The 20,028-nt window shown below is 45.9% G+C and overlaps 2 protein-coding genes across 2 annotated transcripts in view; one reads left to right on the top strand and one right to left on the bottom strand.

Moving 5' to 3' along the window:
* The window catches only part of LOC310724685 (uncharacterized protein), a 69,859-nt gene that overhangs the window by 33,796 nt on the left and 16,035 nt on the right, over positions 1-20,028 (bottom strand). The window lies entirely within an intron of this gene.
* LOC310724784 (uncharacterized protein) overlaps positions 10,027-20,028 on the top strand; it is a gene marked incomplete at its 5' end in the record, with an annotated part of 47,472 nt that continues 37,470 nt past the window's right edge. Inside the window, 21 exons of the mRNA XM_083539055.1 lie at positions 10,027-10,032; positions 10,392-10,453; positions 10,558-10,658; positions 10,769-10,841; positions 10,942-11,096; positions 11,204-11,325; positions 12,823-12,884; positions 12,989-13,089; positions 13,200-13,272; positions 13,373-13,527; positions 13,635-13,756; positions 15,254-15,315; positions 15,420-15,520; positions 15,631-15,703; positions 15,804-15,958; positions 16,066-16,187; positions 17,685-17,746; positions 17,851-17,951; positions 18,062-18,134; positions 18,235-18,389; positions 18,497-18,618. Coding sequence (XP_083395181.1) covers positions 10,027-10,032; positions 10,392-10,453; positions 10,558-10,658; positions 10,769-10,841; positions 10,942-11,096; positions 11,204-11,325; positions 12,823-12,884; positions 12,989-13,089; positions 13,200-13,272; positions 13,373-13,527; positions 13,635-13,756; positions 15,254-15,315; positions 15,420-15,520; positions 15,631-15,703; positions 15,804-15,958; positions 16,066-16,187; positions 17,685-17,746; positions 17,851-17,951; positions 18,062-18,134; positions 18,235-18,389; positions 18,497-18,618 — 2,058 coding nt within the window. The remainder of the gene's footprint in view (positions 10,033-10,391; positions 10,454-10,557; positions 10,659-10,768; positions 10,842-10,941; positions 11,097-11,203; positions 11,326-12,822; positions 12,885-12,988; positions 13,090-13,199; positions 13,273-13,372; positions 13,528-13,634; positions 13,757-15,253; positions 15,316-15,419; positions 15,521-15,630; positions 15,704-15,803; positions 15,959-16,065; positions 16,188-17,684; positions 17,747-17,850; positions 17,952-18,061; positions 18,135-18,234; positions 18,390-18,496; positions 18,619-20,028) is intronic.

Here is a 20,028-nt window from a genome sequence, read left to right as displayed (position 1 = left end):
ACTCTTTCTCTATAGTGCTGTACCGGCTCACCAACACAGAGAGCTTACAGCTGATGTACAGCGGGTGGGGCGCTCGCCCCTCCTCCACCAGCTGGGGCAACGTGGCCTCCAGCCCCCTGTCTGATGCAGTCATCTGAAAAACAATTGGGAGAGAGATATTGGAAGAAGGTAAACGCGGCCCACTGCAGAGGGCAGTTTTTACCCGAGTGGAAGCCTGCTGGCACGACTCAATCCATCTGGCTCTCCCTTTTGGGAAGGCCTGGTATTGTGTCTGCTGGAGCTCGGTGAGCACCTTCACCAGCTCACCCATGACGGCAAGTCATTGGCAGAACCAGCTTTAATCTTACCAGTCGGCGCTCGGCCACGCCCCGATGCCTCAGTGTCCAAGCGACGTCGAGCGCAAATCAATGTTCTAGAGGAGCAGTGGTTCTCTTTTGAGCATTTTCCCCTAAACGAGTCCCTGCTTCACCAACACATACTGGTACAGTGACTGTAACATTGCTGCAGCTGGCTCGGTCCGTTTTGTCAATCTCGCACTCTCTTGTACCATAACATGGGAATGCTATCTGCATCCATTAATTAAAGGGTTACTAATTTTGGAAGAGGTATACGAAGCAGAATTTGAATTGTGAGATTCTTTGTCATTTAACTCTAAACATTTTACTTTCTCTAGCTAAACACACTGCTCAATGCACCTAATGCAGATCCATTTACACCCAAGTCCTCCAACTACACGTAAGTCCGAAGCAGCACAGATTTCTGAATTGATAATAGTTTGTCTACTGCTTTTGCACAGTTGTGGGTATGAACACCATTTCATATTGTGCTTTTTGAAATAGATTATTAGGAAAGCAGATTGGAGGTGAAATTGAGTACAGCTTTCAAAATGGAGATACTAAAAATCCAGTCAACTATCTCAGTGAGCTCCAGAAACAAAGCGGTAAGATGCGCTCCACAATCTTCCTTTTGGATTGTTGTATTATTGGTGCTGAGTGAGATTGAATGGCTTTTGAAATTCTTTTACCTTTCAATGAATCCTGTTTCGAGTAGGTATTTATACATCAGGTCCTCCATCAACTTCAAGCGTTCCACTGTTGTCTTCTACAGCCACTCCAAAAACAACGTAAGATTATTTCAGACCTGTATAAGTAAATGGAGATATCAGTCATGGTTGTGAAATTTTGCCTGAAAAGATTACCAATCATTATGCTTTGTGTCTTCAGTACTGGTTCAGCTATGGTGCAGGCCAGAGTGGTCTTCAACTCCTTCACTCCGGTTCCCAGTGAGAGTTTGGCCCTCAGTGCCATCACATCGTTGCTGAGTTCTCGATTCACAAATCTCACTGATACCCTAAAAGTGCTGAATGTGACTTACCGGAGTATGTCTTTGTTTTATTTTCAAACTTAACAGCAACAGCTGTTCACATTACTGTCCCAGTTGCATGAGATATGTTGAATTCTAATGGATGCTTGGTGTAATCCACAGGAATTTCAAACACCTCCTATGCACTCATCTTCAACATCAGCATCAGTAATATTAGCATTTCAGAGAACCCTGAACTTGAGAACAACACCTACAGTCAAGTGGAGAACGCCATCAATAATGCCGTGAGTATCCATGCTCGATGCTCGTCGTGGTGGCTGTTGTAGCCTGAGTCTCTTGAAGACGATCTTGATTGATAATCATCTACATTGTTTTCTGAAAACATCTAACATGCCATGAAACTATGTGATATGACAGTATCGCCAACCTTGAGCATTTCTTTGAAGTGAGTGAAACGGATACACCCTCATGAGCAGGGGCTAAGACGGGCATTTTTTCCTCTTTTGCCTGGTATACATCTGATTGAGATGTTGCAGGAACCAAACTACGGGAATCTGTGAAATGTCTCTGTAGCAGAGCTTTGGGTTCGAGGAAGAAAAAAACAGTGGGTTGGCGGGCAAGTTATTGGCAGAAACAACTTTATTTTTACATTCGTTTTTTTCATGCTTTCACTCAAACAAACACGGACACACACTACTCTTCATGTCTTCTCTCTTTTGAGGCTCCGTTCTCTCTTCCCTTTTGTCCTTTTTTCCCCTGCATAGAACACAGATTAGTCAAATTCCCCGCAGGTGTGTGATTCTCACCGTTTGTCTCCTCCGAATCTGGCCTCCTTTCACATAACCGCACTCGGCCATGCACTCTGTGCCACATACCACCGCGCGTTCCAGTCGGCAACTGACTCCTCCCCATGACGTGAAAGAAAATCAGCCGCAGCCATCTGCACCCTCACTCTGTGGACCACCTCGAACTTAAACGGCTGACGTGCCAGATACCACAGAGTGATCCGCGTGTTGAACTCTTGCATGCGATGGAGCCATTGGAGCGGCCCGTGGTCTGAGCAGAGGGTATCGGAGGGTGAGGACTGCAAACTTGATGGCCAATCACTCTTTCTCTATAGTGCTGTACCGGCTCACCAACACAGAGAGCTTACAGCTGATGTACAGCGGGTGGGGCGCTCGCCCCTCCTCCACCAGCTGGGGCAACGTGGCCTCCAGCCCCCTGTCTGATGCAGTCATCTGAAAAACAATTGGGAGAGAGATATTGGAAGAAGGTAAACGCGGCCCACTGCAGAGGGCAGTTTTTACCCGAGTGGAAGCCTGCTGGCACGACTCAATCCATCTGGCTCTCCCTTTTGGGAAGGCCTGGTATTGTGTCTGCTGGAGCTCGGTGAGCACCTTCACCAGCTCACCCATGACGGCAAGTCATTGGCAGAACCAGCTTTAATCTTACCAGTCGGCGCTCGGCCACGCCCCGATGCCTCAGTGTCCAAGCGACGTCGAGCGCAAATCAATGTTCTAGAGGAGCAGTGGTTCTCTTTTGAGCATTTTCCCCTAAACGAGTCCCTGCTTCACCAACACATACTGGTACAGTGACTGTAACATTGCTGCAGCTGGCTCGGTCCGTTTTGTCAATCTCGCACTCTCTTGTACCATAACATGGGAATGCTATCTGCATCCATTAATTAAAGGGTTACTAATTTTGGAAGAGGTATACGAAGCAGAATTTGAATTGTGAGATTCTTTGTCATTTAACTCTAAACATTTTACTTTCTCTAGCTAAACACACTGCTCAATGCACCTAATGCAGATCCATTTACACCCAAGTCCTCCAACTACACGTAAGTCCGAAGCAGCACAGATTTCTGAATTGATAATAGTTTGTCTACTGCTTTTGCACAGTTGTGGGTATGAACACCATTTCATATTGTGCTTTTTGAAATAGATTATTAGGAAAGCAGATTGGAGGTGAAATTGAGTACAGCTTTCAAAATGGAGATACTAAAAATCCAGTCAACTATCTCAGTGAGCTCCAGAAACAAAGCGGTAAGATGCGCTCCACAATCTTCCTTTTGGATTGTTGTATTATTGGTGCTGAGTGAGATTGAATGGCTTTTGAAATTCTTTTACCTTTCAATGAATCCTGTTTCGAGTAGGTATTTATACATCAGGTCCTCCATCAACTTCAAGCGTTCCACTGTTGTCTTCTACAGCCACTCCAAAAACAACGTAAGATTATTTCAGACCTGTATAAGTAAATGGAGATATCAGTCATGGTTGTGAAATTTTGCCTGAAAAGATTACCAATCATTATGCTTTGTGTCTTCAGTACTGGTTCAGCTATGGTGCAGGCCAGAGTGGTCTTCAACTCCTTCACTCCGGTTCCCAGTGAGAGTTTGGCCCTCAGTGCCATCACATCGTTGCTGAGTTCTCGATTCACAAATCTCACTGATACCCTAAAAGTGCTGAATGTGACTTACCGGAGTATGTCTTTGTTTTATTTTCAAACTTAACAGCAACAGCTGTTCACATTACTGTCCCAGTTGCATGAGATATGTTGAATTCTAATGGATGCTTGGTGTAATCCACAGGAATTTCAAACACCTCCTATGCACTCATCTTCAACATCAGCATCAGTAATATTAGCATTTCAGAGAACCCTGAACTTGAGAACAACACCTACAGTCAAGTGGAGAACGCCATCAATAATGCCGTGAGTATCCATGCTCGATGCTCGTCGTGGTGGCTGTTGTAGCCTGAGTCTCTTGAAGACGATCTTGATTGATAATCATCTACATTGTTTTCTGAAAACATCTAACATGCCATGAAACTATGTGATATGACAGTATCGCCAACCTTGAGCATTTCTTTGAAGTGAGTGAAACGGATACACCCTCATGAGCAGGGGCTAAGACGGGCATTTTTTCCTCTTTTGCCTGGTATACATCTGATTGAGATGTTGCAGGAACCAAACTACGGGAATCTGTGAAATGTCTCTGTAGCAGAGCTTTGGGTTCGAGGAAGAAAAAAACAGTGGGTTGGCGGGCAAGTTATTGGCAGAAACAACTTTATTTTTACATTCGTTTTTTTCATGCTTTCACTCAAACAAACACGGACACACACTACTCTTCATGTCTTCTCTCTTTTGAGGCTCCGTTCTCTCTTCCCTTTTGTCCTTTTTTCCCCTGCATAGGAGAACACAGATTAGTCAAATTCCCCGCAGGTGTGTGATTCTCACCGTTTGTCTCCTCCGAATCTGGCCTCCTTTCACATAACCGCACTCGGCCATGCACTCTGTGCCACATACCACCGTGCGTTCCAGTCGGCAACTGACTCCTCCCCATGACGTGAAAGAAAATCAGCCGCAGCCATCTGCACCCTCACTCTGTGGACCACCTCGAACTTAAACGGCTGACGTGCCAGATACCACAGAGTGATCCGCGTGTTGAACTCTTGCATGCGATGGAGCCATTGGAGCGGCCCGTGGTCTGAGCAGAGGGTATCGGAGGGTGAGGACTGCAAACTTGATGGCCAATCACTCTTTCTCTATAGTGCTGTACCGGCTCACCAACACAGAGAGCTTACAGCTGATGTACAGCGGGTGGGGCGCTCGCCCCTCCTCCACCAGCTGGGGCAACGTGGCCTCCAGCCCCCTGTCTGATGCAGTCATCTGAAAAACAATTGGGAGAGAGATATTGGAAGAAGGTAAACGCGGCCCACTGCAGAGGGCAGTTTTTACCCGAGTGGAAGCCTGCTGGCACGACTCAATCCATCTGGCTCTCCCTTTTGGGAAGGCCTGGTATTGTGTCTGCTGGAGCTCGGTGAGCACCTTCACCAGCTCACCCATGACGGCAAGTCATTGGCAGAACCAGCTTTAATCTTACCAGTCGGCGCTCGGCCACGCCCCGATGCCTCAGTGTCCAAGCGACGTCGAGCGCAAATCAATGTTCTAGAGGAGCAGTGGTTCTCTTTTGAGCATTTTCCCCTAAACGAGTCCCTGCTTCACCAACACATACTGGTACAGTGACTGTAACATTGCTGCAGCTGGCTCGGTCCGTTTTGTCAATCTCGCACTCTCTTGTACCATAACATGGGAATGCTATCTGCATCCATTAATTAAAGGGTTACTAATTTTGGAAGAGGTATACGAAGCAGAATTTGAATTGTGAGATTCTTTGTCATTTAACTCTAAACATTTTACTTTCTCTAGCTAAACACACTGCTCAATGCACCTAATGCAGATCCATTTACACCCAAGTCCTCCAACTACACGTAAGTCCGAAGCAGCACAGATTTCTGAATTGATAATAGTTTGTCTACTGCTTTTGCACAGTTGTGGGTATGAACACCATTTCATATTGTGCTTTTTGAAATAGATTATTAGGAAAGCAGATTGGAGGTGAAATTGAGTACAGCTTTCAAAATGGAGATACTAAAAATCCAGTCAACTATCTCAGTGAGCTCCAGAAACAAAGCGGTAAGATGCGCTCCACAATCTTCCTTTTGGATTGTTGTATTATTGGTGCTGAGTGAGATTGAATGGCTTTTGAAATTCTTTTACCTTTCAATGAATCCTGTTTCGAGTAGGTATTTATACATCAGGTCCTCCATCAACTTCAAGCGTTCCACTGTTGTCTTCTACAGCCACTCCAAAAACAACGTAAGATTATTTCAGACCTGTATAAGTAAATGGAGATATCAGTCATGGTTGTGAAATTTTGCCTGAAAAGATTACCAATCATTATGCTTTGTGTCTTCAGTACTGGTTCAGCTATGGTGCAGGCCAGAGTGGTCTTCAACTCCTTCACTCCGGTTCCCAGTGAGAGTTTGGCCCTCAGTGCCATCACATCGTTGCTGAGTTCTCGATTCACAAATCTCACTGATACCCTAAAAGTGCTGAATGTGACTTACCGGAGTATGTCTTTGTTTTATTTTCAAACTTAACAGCAACAGCTGTTCACATTACTGTCCCAGTTGCATGAGATATGTTGAATTCTAATGGATGCTTGGTGTAATCCACAGGAATTTCAAACACCTCCTATGCACTCATCTTCAACATCAGCATCAGTAATATTAGCATTTCAGAGAACCCTGAACTTGAGAACAACACCTACAGTCAAGTGGAGAACGCCATCAATAATGCCGTGAGTATCCATGCTCGATGCTCGTCGTGGTGGCTGTTGTAGCCTGAGTCTCTTGAAGACGATCTTGATTGATAATCATCTACATTGTTTTCTGAAAACATCTAACATGCCATGAAACTATGTGATATGACAGTATCGCCAACCTTGAGCATTTCTTTGAAGTGAGTGAAACGGATACACCCTCATGAGCAGGGGCTAAGACGGGCATTTTTTCCTCTTTTGCCTGGTATACATCTGATTGAGATGTTGCAGGAACCAAACTACGGGAATCTGTGAAATGTCTCTGTAGCAGAGCTTTGGGTTCGAGGAAGAAAAAAACAGTGGGTTGGCGGGCAAGTTATTGGCAGAAACAACTTTATTTTTACATTCGTTTTTTTCATGCTTTCACTCAAACAAACACGGACACACACTACTCTTCATGTCTTCTCTCTTTTGAGGCTCCGTTCTCTCTTCCCTTTTGTCCTTTTTTCCCCTGCATAGAACACAGATTAGTCAAATTCCCCGCAGGTGTGTGATTCTCACCGTTTGTCTCCTCCGAATCTGGCCTCCTTTCACATAACCGCACTCGGCCATGCACTCTGTGCCACATACCACCGCGCGTTCCAGTCGGCAACTGACTCCTCCCCATGACGTGAAAGAAAATCAGCCGCAGCCATCTGCACCCTCACTCTGTGGACCACCTCGAACTTAAACGGCTGACGTGCCAGATACCACAGAGTGATCCGCGTGTTGAACTCTTGCATGCGATGGAGCCATTGGAGCGGCCCGTGGTCTGAGCAGAGGGTATCGGAGGGTGAGGACTGCAAACTTGATGGCCAATCACTCTTTCTCTATAGTGCTGTACCGGCTCACCAACACAGAGAGCTTACAGCTGATGTACAGCGGGTGGGGCGCTCGCCCCTCCTCCACCAGCTGGGGCAACGTGGCCTCCAGCCCCCTGTCTGATGCAGTCATCTGAAAAACAATTGGGAGAGAGATATTGGAAGAAGGTAAACGCGGCCCACTGCAGAGGGCAGTTTTTACCCGAGTGGAAGCCTGCTGGCACGACTCAATCCATCTGGCTCTCCCTTTTGGGAAGGCCTGGTATTGTGTCTGCTGGAGCTCGGTGAGCACCTTCACCAGCTCACCCATGACGGCAAGTCATTGGCAGAACCAGCTTTAATCTTACCAGTCGGCGCTCGGCCACGCCCCGATGCCTCAGTGTCCAAGCGACGTCGAGCGCAAATCAATGTTCTAGAGGAGCAGTGGTTCTCTTTTGAGCATTTTCCCCTAAACGAGTCCCTGCTTCACCAACACATACTGGTACAGTGACTGTAACATTGCTGCAGCTGGCTCGGTCCGTTTTGTCAATCTCGCACTCTCTTGTACCATAACATGGGAATGCTATCTGCATCCATTAATTAAAGGGTTACTAATTTTGGAAGAGGTATACGAAGCAGAATTTGAATTGTGAGATTCTTTGTCATTTAACTCTAAACATTTTACTTTCTCTAGCTAAACACACTGCTCAATGCACCTAATGCAGATCCATTTACACCCAAGTCCTCCAACTACACGTAAGTCCGAAGCAGCACAGATTTCTGAATTGATAATAGTTTGTCTACTGCTTTTGCACAGTTGTGGGTATGAACACCATTTCATATTGTGCTTTTTGAAATAGATTATTAGGAAAGCAGATTGGAGGTGAAATTGAGTACAGCTTTCAAAATGGAGATACTAAAAATCCAGTCAACTATCTCAGTGAGCTCCAGAAACAAAGCGGTAAGATGCGCTCCACAATCTTCCTTTTGGATTGTTGTATTATTGGTGCTGAGTGAGATTGAATGGCTTTTGAAATTCTTTTACCTTTCAATGAATCCTGTTTCGAGTAGGTATTTATACATCAGGTCCTCCATCAACTTCAAGCGTTCCACTGTTGTCTTCTACAGCCACTCCAAAAACAACGTAAGATTATTTCAGACCTGTATAAGTAAATGGAGATATCAGTCATGGTTGTGAAATTTTGCCTGAAAAGATTACCAATCATTATGCTTTGTGTCTTCAGTACTGGTTCAGCTATGGTGCAGGCCAGAGTGGTCTTCAACTCCTTCACTCCGGTTCCCAGTGAGAGTTTGGCCCTCAGTGCCATCACATCGTTGCTGAGTTCTCGATTCACAAATCTCACTGATACCCTAAAAGTGCTGAATGTGACTTACCGGAGTATGTCTTTGTTTTATTTTCAAACTTAACAGCAACAGCTGTTCACATTACTGTCCCAGTTGCATGAGATATGTTGAATTCTAATGGATGCTTGGTGTAATCCACAGGAATTTCAAACACCTCCTATGCACTCATCTTCAACATCAGCATCAGTAATATTAGCATTTCAGAGAACCCTGAACTTGAGAACAACACCTACAGTCAAGTGGAGAACGCCATCAATAATGCCGTGAGTATCCATGCTCGATGCTCGTCGTGGTGGCTGTTGTAGCCTGAGTCTCTTGAAGACGATCTTGATTGATAATCATCTACATTGTTTTCTGAAAACATCTAACATGCCATGAAACTATGTGATATGACAGTATCGCCAACCTTGAGCATTTCTTTGAAGTGAGTGAAACGGATACACCCTCATGAGCAGGGGCTAAGACGGGCATTTTTTCCTCTTTTGCCTGGTATACATCTGATTGAGATGTTGCAGGAACCAAACTACGGGAATCTGTGAAATGTCTCTGTAGCAGAGCTTTGGGTTCGAGGAAGAAAAAAACAGTGGGTTGGCGGGCAAGTTATTGGCAGAAACAACTTTATTTTTACATTCGTTTTTTTCATGCTTTCACTCAAACAAACACGGACACACACTACTCTTCATGTCTTCTCTCTTTTGAGGCTCCGTTCTCTCTTCCCTTTTGTCCTTTTTTCCCCTGCATAGGAGAACACAGATTAGTCAAATTCCCCGCAGGTGTGTGATTCTCACCGTTTGTCTCCTCCGAATCTGGCCTCCTTTCACATAACCGCACTCGGCCATGCACTCTGTGCCACATACCACCGTGCGTTCCAGTCGGCAACTGACTCCTCCCCATGACGTGAAAGAAAATCAGCCGCAGCCATCTGCACCCTCACTCTGTGGACCACCTCGAACTTAAACGGCTGACGTGCCAGATACCACAGAGTGATCCGCGTGTTGAACTCTTGCATGCGATGGAGCCATTGGAGCGGCCCGTGGTCTGAGCAGAGGGTATCGGAGGGTGAGGACTGCAAACTTGATGGCCAATCACTCTTTCTCTATAGTGCTGTACCGGCTCACCAACACAGAGAGCTTACAGCTGATGTACAGCGGGTGGGGCGCTCGCCCCTCCTCCACCAGCTGGGGCAACGTGGCCTCCAGCCCCCTGTCTGATGCAGTCATCTGAAAAACAATTGGGAGAGAGATATTGGAAGAAGGTAAACGCGGCCCACTGCAGAGGGCAGTTTTTACCCGAGTGGAAGCCTGCTGGCACGACTCAATCCATCTGGCTCTCCCTTTTGGGAAGGCCTGGTATTGTGTCTGCTGGAGCTCGGTGAGCACCTTCACCAGCTCACCCATGACGGCAAGTCATTGGCAGAACCAGCTTTAATCTTACCAGTCGGCGCTCGGCCACGCCCCGATGCCTCAGTGTCCAAGCGACGTCGAGCGCAAATCAATGTTCTAGAGGAGCAGTGGTTCTCTTTTGAGCATTTTCCCCTAAACGAGTCCCTGCTTCACCAACACATACTGGTACAGTGACTGTAACATTGCTGCAGCTGGCTCGGTCCGTTTTGTCAATCTCGCACTCTCTTGTACCATAACATGGGAATGCTATCTGCATCCATTAATTAAAGGGTTACTAATTTTGGAAGAGGTATACGAAGCAGAATTTGAATTGTGAGATTCTTTGTCATTTAACTCTAAACATTTTACTTTCTCTAGCTAAACACACTGCTCAATGCACCTAATGCAGATCCATTTACACCCAAGTCCTCCAACTACACGTAAGTCCGAAGCAGCACAGATTTCTGAATTGATAATAGTTTGTCTACTGCTTTTGCACAGTTGTGGGTATGAACACCATTTCATATTGTGCTTTTTGAAATAGATTATTAGGAAAGCAGATTGGAGGTGAAATTGAGTACAGCTTTCAAAATGGAGATACTAAAAATCCAGTCAACTATCTCAGTGAGCTCCAGAAACAAAGCGGTAAGATGCGCTCCACAATCTTCCTTTTGGATTGTTGTATTATTGGTGCTGAGTGAGATTGAATGGCTTTTGAAATTCTTTTACCTTTCAATGAATCCTGTTTCGAGTAGGTATTTATACATCAGGTCCTCCATCAACTTCAAGCGTTCCACTGTTGTCTTCTACAGCCACTCCAAAAACAACGTAAGATTATTTCAGACCTGTATAAGTAAATGGAGATATCAGTCATGGTTGTGAAATTTTGCCTGAAAAGATTACCAATCATTATGCTTTGTGTCTTCAGTACTGGTTCAGCTATGGTGCAGGCCAGAGTGGTCTTCAACTCCTTCACTCCGGTTCCCAGTGAGAGTTTGGCCCTCAGTGCCATCACATCGTTGCTGAGTTCTCGATTCACAAATCTCACTGATACCCTAAAAGTGCTGAATGTGACTTACCGGAGTATGTCTTTGTTTTATTTTCAAACTTAACAGCAACAGCTGTTCACATTACTGTCCCAGTTGCATGAGATATGTTGAATTCTAATGGATGCTTGGTGTAATCCACAGGAATTTCAAACACCTCCTATGCACTCATCTTCAACATCAGCATCAGTAATATTAGCATTTCAGAGAACCCTGAACTTGAGAACAACACCTACAGTCAAGTGGAGAACGCCATCAATAATGCCGTGAGTATCCATGCTCGATGCTCGTCGTGGTGGCTGTTGTAGCCTGAGTCTCTTGAAGACGATCTTGATTGATAATCATCTACATTGTTTTCTGAAAACATCTAACATGCCATGAAACTATGTGATATGACAGTATCGCCAACCTTGAGCATTTCTTTGAAGTGAGTGAAACGGATACACCCTCATGAGCAGGGGCTAAGACGGGCATTTTTTCCTCTTTTGCCTGGTATACATCTGATTGAGATGTTGCAGGAACCAAACTACGGGAATCTGTGAAATGTCTCTGTAGCAGAGCTTTGGGTTCGAGGAAGAAAAAAACAGTGGGTTGGCGGGCAAGTTATTGGCAGAAACAACTTTATTTTTACATTCGTTTTTTTCATGCTTTCACTCAAACAAACACGGACACACACTACTCTTCATGTCTTCTCTCTTTTGAGGCTCCGTTCTCTCTTCCCTTTTGTCCTTTTTTCCCCTGCATAGGAGAACACAGATTAGTCAAATTCCCCGCAGGTGTGTGATTCTCACCGTTTGTCTCCTCCGAATCTGGCCTCCTTTCACATAACCGCACTCGGCCATGCACTCTGTGCCACATACCACCGCGCGTTCCAGTCGGCAACTGACTCCTCCCCATGACGTGAAAGAAAATCAGCCGCAGCCATCTGCACCCTCACTCTGTGGACCACCTCGAACTTAAACGGCTGACGTGCCAGATACCACAGAGTGATCCGCGTGTTGAACTCTTGCATGCGATGGAGCCATTGGAGCGGCCCGTGGTCTGAGCAGAGGGTATCGGAGGGTGAGGACTGCAAACTTGATGGCCAATCACTCTTTCTCTATAGTGCTGTACCGGCTCACCAACACAGAGAGCTTACAGCTGATGTACAGCGGGTGGGGCGCTCGCCCCTCCTCCACCAGCTGGGGCAACGTGGCCTCCAGCCCCCTGTCTGATGCAGTCATCTGAAAAACAATTGGGAGAGAGATATTGGAAGAAGGTAAACGCGGCCCACTGCAGAGGGCAGTTTTTACCCGAGTGGAAGCCTGCTGGCACGACTCAATCCATCTGGCTCTCCCTTTTGGGAAGGCCTGGTATTGTGTCTGCTGGAGCTCGGTGAGCACCTTCACCAGCTCACCCATGACGGCAAGTCATTGGCAGAACCAGCTTTAATCTTACCAGTCGGCGCTCGGCCACGCCCCGATGCCTCAGTGTCCAAGCGACGTCGAGCGCAAATCAATGTTCTAGAGGAGCAGTGGTTCTCTTTTGAGCATTTTCCCCTAAACGAGTCCCTGCTTCACCAACACATACTGGTACAGTGACTGTAACATTGCTGCAGCTGGCTCGGTCCGTTTTGTCAATCTCGCACTCTCTTGTACCATAACATGGGAATGCTATCTGCATCCATTAATTAAAGGGTTACTAATTTTGGAAGAGGTATACGAAGCAGAATTTGAATTGTGAGATTCTTTGTCATTTAACTCTAAACATTTTACTTTCTCTAGCTAAACACACTGCTCAATGCACCTAATGCAGATCCATTTACACCCAAGTCCTCCAACTACACGTAAGTCCGAAGCAGCACAGATTTCTGAATTGATAATAGTTTGTCTACTGCTTTTGCACAGTTGTGGGTATGAACACCATTTCATATTGTGCTTTTTGAAATAGATTATTAGGAAAGCAGATTGGAGGTGAAATTGAGTACAGCTTTCAAAATGGAGATACTAAAAATCCAGTCAACTATCTCAGTGAGCTCCAGAAACAAAGCGGTAAGATGCGCTCCACAATCTTCCTTTTGGATTGTTGTATTATTGGTGCTGAGTGAGATTGAATGGCTTTTGAAATTCTTTTACCTTTCAATGAATCCTGTTTCGAGTAGGTATTTATACATCAGGTCCTCCATCAACTTCAAGCGTTCCACTGTTGTCTTCTACAGCCACTCCAAAAACAACGTAAGATTATTTCAGACCTGTATAAGTAAATGGAGATATCAGTCATGGTTGTGAAATTTTGCCTGAAAAGATTACCAATCATTATGCTTTGTGTCTTCAGTACTGGTTCAGCTATGGTGCAGGCCAGAGTGGTCTTCAACTCCTTCACTCCGGTTCCCAGTGAGAGTTTGGCCCTCAGTGCCATCACATCGTTGCTGAGTTCTCGATTCACAAATCTCACTGATACCCTAAAAGTGCTGAATGTGACTTACCGGAGTATGTCTTTGTTTTATTTTCAAACTTAACAGCAACAGCTGTTCACATTACTGTCCCAGTTGCATGAGATATGTTGAATTCTAATGGATGCTTGGTGTAATCCACAGGAATTTCAAACACCTCCTATGCACTCATCTTCAACATCAGCATCAGTAATATTAGCATTTCAGAGAACCCTGAACTTGAGAACAACACCTACAGTCAAGTGGAGAACGCCATCAATAATGCCGTGAGTATCCATGCTCGATGCTCGTCGTGGTGGCTGTTGTAGCCTGAGTCTCTTGAAGACGATCTTGATTGATAATCATCTACATTGTTTTCTGAAAACATCTAACATGCCATGAAACTATGTGATATGACAGTATCGCCAACCTTGAGCATTTCTTTGAAGTGAGTGAAACGGATACACCCTCATGAGCAGGGGCTAAGACGGGCATTTTTTCCTCTTTTGCCTGGTATACATCTGATTGAGATGTTGCAGGAACCAAACTACGGGAATCTGTGAAATGTCTCTGTAGCAGAGCTTTGGGTTCGAGGAAGAAAAAAACAGTGGGTTGGCGGGCAAGTTATTGGCAGAAACAACTTTATTTTTACATTCGTTTTTTTCATGCTTTCACTCAAACAAACACGGACACACACTACTCTTCATGTCTTCTCTCTTTTGAGGCTCCGTTCTCTCTTCCCTTTTGTCCTTTTTTCCCCTGCATAGGAGAACACAGATTAGTCAAATTCCCCGCAGGTGTGTGATTCTCACCGTTTGTCTCCTCCGAATCTGGCCTCCTTTCACATAACCGCACTCGGCCATGCACTCTGTGCCACATACCACCGCGCGTTCCAGTCGGCAACTGACTCCTCCCCATGACGTGAAAGAAAATCAGCCGCAGCCATCTGCACCCTCACTCTGTGGACCACCTCGAACTTAAACGGCTGACGTGCCAGATACCACAGAGTGATCCGCGTGTTGAACTCTTGCATGCGATGGAGCCATTGGAGCGGCCCGTGGTCTGAGCAGAGGGTATCGGAGGGTGAGGACTGCAAACTTGATGGCCAATCACTCTTTCTCTATAGTGCTGTACCGGCTCACCAACACAGAGAGCTTACAGCTGATGTACAGCGGGTGGGGCGCTCGCCCCTCCTCCACCAGCTGGGGCAACGTGGCCTCCAGCCCCCTGTCTGATGCAGTCATCTGAAAAACAATTGGGAGAGAGATATTGGAAGAAGGTAAACGCGGCCCACTGCAGAGGGCAGTTTTTACCCGAGTGGAAGCCTGCTGGCACGACTCAATCCATCTGGCTCTCCCTTTTGGGAAGGCCTGGTATTGTGTCTGCTGGAGCTCGGTGAGCACCTTCACCAGCTCACCCATGACGGCAAGTCATTGGCAGAACCAGCTTTAATCTTACCAGTCGGCGCTCGGCCACGCCCCGATGCCTCAGTGTCCAAGCGACGTCGAGCGCAAATCAATGTTCTAGAGGAGCAGTGGTTCTCTTTTGAGCATTTTCCCCTAAACGAGTCCCTGCTTCACCAACACATACTGGTACAGTGACTGTAACATTGCTGCAGCTGGCTCGGTCCGTTTTGTCAATCTCGCACTCTCTTGTACCATAACATGGGAATGCTATCTGCATCCATTAATTAAAGGGTTACTAATTTTGGAAGAGGTATACGAAGCAGAATTTGAATTGTGAGATTCTTTGTCATTTAACTCTAAACATTTTACTTTCTCTAGCTAAACACACTGCTCAATGCACCTAATGCAGATCCATTTACACCCAAGTCCTCCAACTACACGTAAGTCCGAAGCAGCACAGATTTCTGAATTGATAATAGTTTGTCTACTGCTTTTGCACAGTTGTGGGTATGAACACCATTTCATATTGTGCTTTTTGAAATAGATTATTAGGAAAGCAGATTGGAGGTGAAATTGAGTACAGCTTTCAAAATGGAGATACTAAAAATCCAGTCAACTATCTCAGTGAGCTCCAGAAACAAAGCGGTAAGATGCGCTCCACAATCTTCCTTTTGGATTGTTGTATTATTGGTGCTGAGTGAGATTGAATGGCTTTTGAAATTCTTTTACCTTTCAATGAATCCTGTTTCGAGTAGGTATTTATACATCAGGTCCTCCATCAACTTCAAGCGTTCCACTGTTGTCTTCTACAGCCACTCCAAAAACAACGTAAGATTATTTCAGACCTGTATAAGTAAATGGAGATATCAGTCATGGTTGTGAAATTTTGCCTGAAAAGATTACCAATCATTATGCTTTGTGTCTTCAGTACTGGTTCAGCTATGGTGCAGGCCAGAGTGGTCTTCAACTCCTTCACTCCGGTTCCCAGTGAGAGTTTGGCCCTCAGTGCCATCACATCGTTGCTGAGTTCTCGATTCACAAATCTCACTGATACCCTAAAAGTGCTGAATGTGACTTACCGGAGTATGTCTTTGTTTTATTTTCAAACTTAACAGCAACAGCTGTTCACATTACTGTCCCAGTTGCATGAGATATGTTGAATTCTAATGGATGCTTGGTGTAATCCACAGGAATTTCAAACACCTCCTATGCACTCATCTTCAACATCAGCATCAGTAATATTAGCATTTCAGAGAACCCTGAACTTGAGAACAACACCTACAGTCAAGTGGAGAACGCCATCAATAATGCCGTGAGTATCCATGCTCGATGCTCGTCGTGGTGGCTGTTGTAGCCTGAGTCTCTTGAAGACGATCTTGATTGATAATCATCTACATTGTTTTCTGAAAACATCTAACATGCCATGAAACTATGTGATATGACAGTATCGCCAACCTTGAGCATTTCTTTGAAGTGAGTGAAACGGATACACCCTCATGAGCAGGGGCTAAGACGGGCATTTTTTCCTCTTTTGCCTGGTATACATCTGATTGAGATGTTGCAGGAACCAAACTACGGGAATCTGTGAAATGTCTCTGTAGCAGAGCTTTGGGTTCGAGGAAGAAAAAAACAGTGGGTTGGCGGGCAAGTTATTGGCAGAAACAACTTTATTTTTACATTCGTTTTTTTCATGCTTTCACTCAAACAAACACGGACACACACTACTCTTCATGTCTTCTCTCTTTTGAGGCTCCGTTCTCTCTTCCCTTTTGTCCTTTTTTCCCCTGCATAGGAGAACACAGATTAGTCAAATTCCCCGCAGGTGTGTGATTCTCACCGTTTGTCTCCTCCGAATCTGGCCTCCTTTCACATAACCGCACTCGGCCATGCACTCTGTGCCACATACCACCGCGCGTTCCAGTCGGCAACTGACTCCTCCCCATGACGTGAAAGAAAATCAGCCGCAGCCATCTGCACCCTCACTCTGTGGACCACCTCGAACTTAAACGGCTGACGTGCCAGATACCACAGAGTGATCCGCGTGTTGAACTCTTGCATGCGATGGAGCCATTGGAGCGGCCCGTGGTCTGAGCAGAGGGTATCGGAGGGTGAGGACTGCAAACTTGATGGCCAATCACTCTTTCTCTATAGTGCTGTACCGGCTCACCAACACAGAGAGCTTACAGCTGATGTACAGCGGGTGGGGCGCTCGCCCCTCCTCCACCAGCTGGGGCAACGTGGCCTCCAGCCCCCTGTCTGATGCAGTCATCTGAAAAACAATTGGGAGAGAGATATTGGAAGAAGGTAAACGCGGCCCACTGCAGAGGGCAGTTTTTACCCGAGTGGAAGCCTGCTGGCACGACTCAATCCATCTGGCTCTCCCTTTTGGGAAGGCCTGGTATTGTGTCTGCTGGAGCTCGGTGAGCACCTTCACCAGCTCACCCATGACGGCAAGTCATTGGCAGAACCAGCTTTAATCTTACCAGTCGGCGCTCGGCCACGCCCCGATGCCTCAGTGTCCAAGCGACGTCGAGCGCAAATCAATGTTCTAGAGGAGCAGTGGTTCTCTTTTGAGCATTTTCCCCTAAACGAGTCCCTGCTTCACCAACACATACTGGTACAGTGACTGTAACATTGCTGCAGCTGGCTCGGTCCGTTTTGTCAATCTCGCACTCTCTTGTACCATAACATGGGAATGCTATCTGCATCCATTAATTAAAGGGTTACTAATTTTGGAAGAGGTATACGAAGCAGAATTTGAATTGTGAGATTCTTTGTCATTTAACTCTAAACATTTTACTTTCTCTAGCTAAACACACTGCTCAATGCACCTAATGCAGATCCATTTACACCCAAGTCCTCCAACTACACGTAAGTCCGAAGCAGCACAGATTTCTGAATTGATAATAGTTTGTCTACTGCTTTTGCACAGTTGTGGGTATGAACACCATTTCATATTGTGCTTTTTGAAATAGATTATTAGGAAAGCAGATTGGAGGTGAAATTGAGTACAGCTTTCAAAATGGAGATACTAAAAATCCAGTCAACTATCTCAGTGAGCTCCAGAAACAAAGCGGTAAGATGCGCTCCACAATCTTCCTTTTGGATTGTTGTATTATTGGTGCTGAGTGAGATTGAATGGCTTTTGAAATTCTTTTACCTTTCAATGAATCCTGTTTCGAGTAGGTATTTATACATCAGGTCCTCCATCAACTTCAAGCGTTCCACTGTTGTCTTCTACAGCCACTCCAAAAACAACGTAAGATTATTTCAGACCTGTATAAGTAAATGGAGATATCAGTCATGGTTGTGAAATTTTGCCTGAAAAGATTACCAATCATTATGCTTTGTGTCTTCAGTACTGGTTCAGCTATGGTGCAGGCCAGAGTGGTCTTCAACTCCTTCACTCCGGTTCCCAGTGAGAGTTTGGCCCTCAGTGCCATCACATCGTTGCTGAGTTCTCGATTCACAAATCTCACTGATACCCTAAAAGTGCTGAATGTGACTTACCGGAGTATGTCTTTGTTTTATTTTCAAACTTAACAGCAACAGCTGTTCACATTACTGTCCCAGTTGCATGAGATATGTTGAATTCTAATGGATGCTTGGTGTAATCCACAGGAATTTCAAACACCTCCTATGCACTCATCTTCAACATCAGCATCAGTAATATTAGCATTTCAGAGAACCCTGAACTTGAGAACAACACCTACAGTCAAGTGGAGAACGCCATCAATAATGCCGTGAGTATCCATGCTCGATGCTCGTCGTGGTGGCTGTTGTAGCCTGAGTCTCTTGAAGACGATCTTGATTGATAATCATCTACATTGTTTTCTGAAAACATCTAACATGCCATGAAACTATGTGATATGACAGTATCGCCAACCTTGAGCATTTCTTTGAAGTGAGTGAAACGGATACACCCTCATGAGCAGGGGCTAAGACGGGCATTTTTTCCTCTTTTGCCTGGTATACATCTGATTGAGATGTTGCAGGAACCAAACTACGGGAATCTGTGAAATGTCTCTGTAGCAGAGCTTTGGGTTCGAGGAAGAAAAAAACAGTGGGTTGGCGGGCAAGTTATTGGCAGAAACAACTTTATTTTTACATTCGTTTTTTTCATGCTTTCACTCAAACAAACACGGACACACACTACTCTTCATGTCTTCTCTCTTTTGAGGCTCCGTTCTCTCTTCCCTTTTGTCCTTTTTTCCCCTGCATAGGAGAACACAGATTAGTCAAATTCCCCGCAGGTGTGTGATTCTCACCGTTTGTCTCCTCCGAATCTGGCCTCCTTTCACATAACCGCACTCGGCCATGCACTCTGTGCCACATACCACCGCGCGTTCCAGTCGGCAACTGACTCCTCCCCATGACGTGAAAGAAAATCAGCCGCAGCCATCTGCACCCTCACTCTGTGGACCACCTCGAACTTAAACGGCTGACGTGCCAGATACCACAGAGTGATCCGCGTGTTGAACTCTTGCATGCGATGGAGCCATTGGAGCGGCCCGTGGTCTGAGCAGAGGGTATCGGAGGGTGAGGACTGCAAACTTGATGGCCAATCACTCTTTCTCTATAGTGCTGTACCGGCTCACCAACACAGAGAGCTTACAGCTGATGTACAGCGGGTGGGGCGCTCGCCCCTCCTCCACCAGCTGGGGCAACGTGGCCTCCAGCCCCCTGTCTGATGCAGTCATCTGAAAAACAATTGGGAGAGAGATATTGGAAGAAGGTAAACGCGGCCCACTGCAGAGGGCAGTTTTTACCCGAGTGGAAGCCTGCTGGCACGACTCAATCCATCTGGCTCTCCCTTTTGGGAAGGCCTGGTATTGTGTCTGCTGGAGCTCGGTGAGCACCTTCACCAGCTCACCCATGACGGCAAGTCATTGGCAGAACCAGCTTTAATCTTACCAGTCGGCGCTCGGCCACGCCCCGATGCCTCAGTGTCCAAGCGACGTCGAGCGCAAATCAATGTTCTAGAGGAGCAGTGGTTCTCTTTTGAGCATTTTCCCCTAAACGAGTCCCTGCTTCACCAACACATACTGGTACAGTGACTGTAACATTGCTGCAGCTGGCTCGGTCCGTTTTGTCAATCTCGCACTCTCTTGTACCATAACATGGGAATGCTATCTGCATCCATTAATTAAAGG

Source organism: Silurus aristotelis (assembly GCF_946808225.1).
Source record: "Silurus aristotelis genome assembly, chromosome: 4".
In the NCBI taxonomy this organism is placed as follows: Eukaryota; Metazoa; Chordata; class Actinopteri; order Siluriformes; family Siluridae; genus Silurus; species Silurus aristotelis.
The sequence above is the reverse complement of the archived record's forward strand: the minus strand, read 5'-3'. Positions and strand labels throughout refer to the sequence as shown.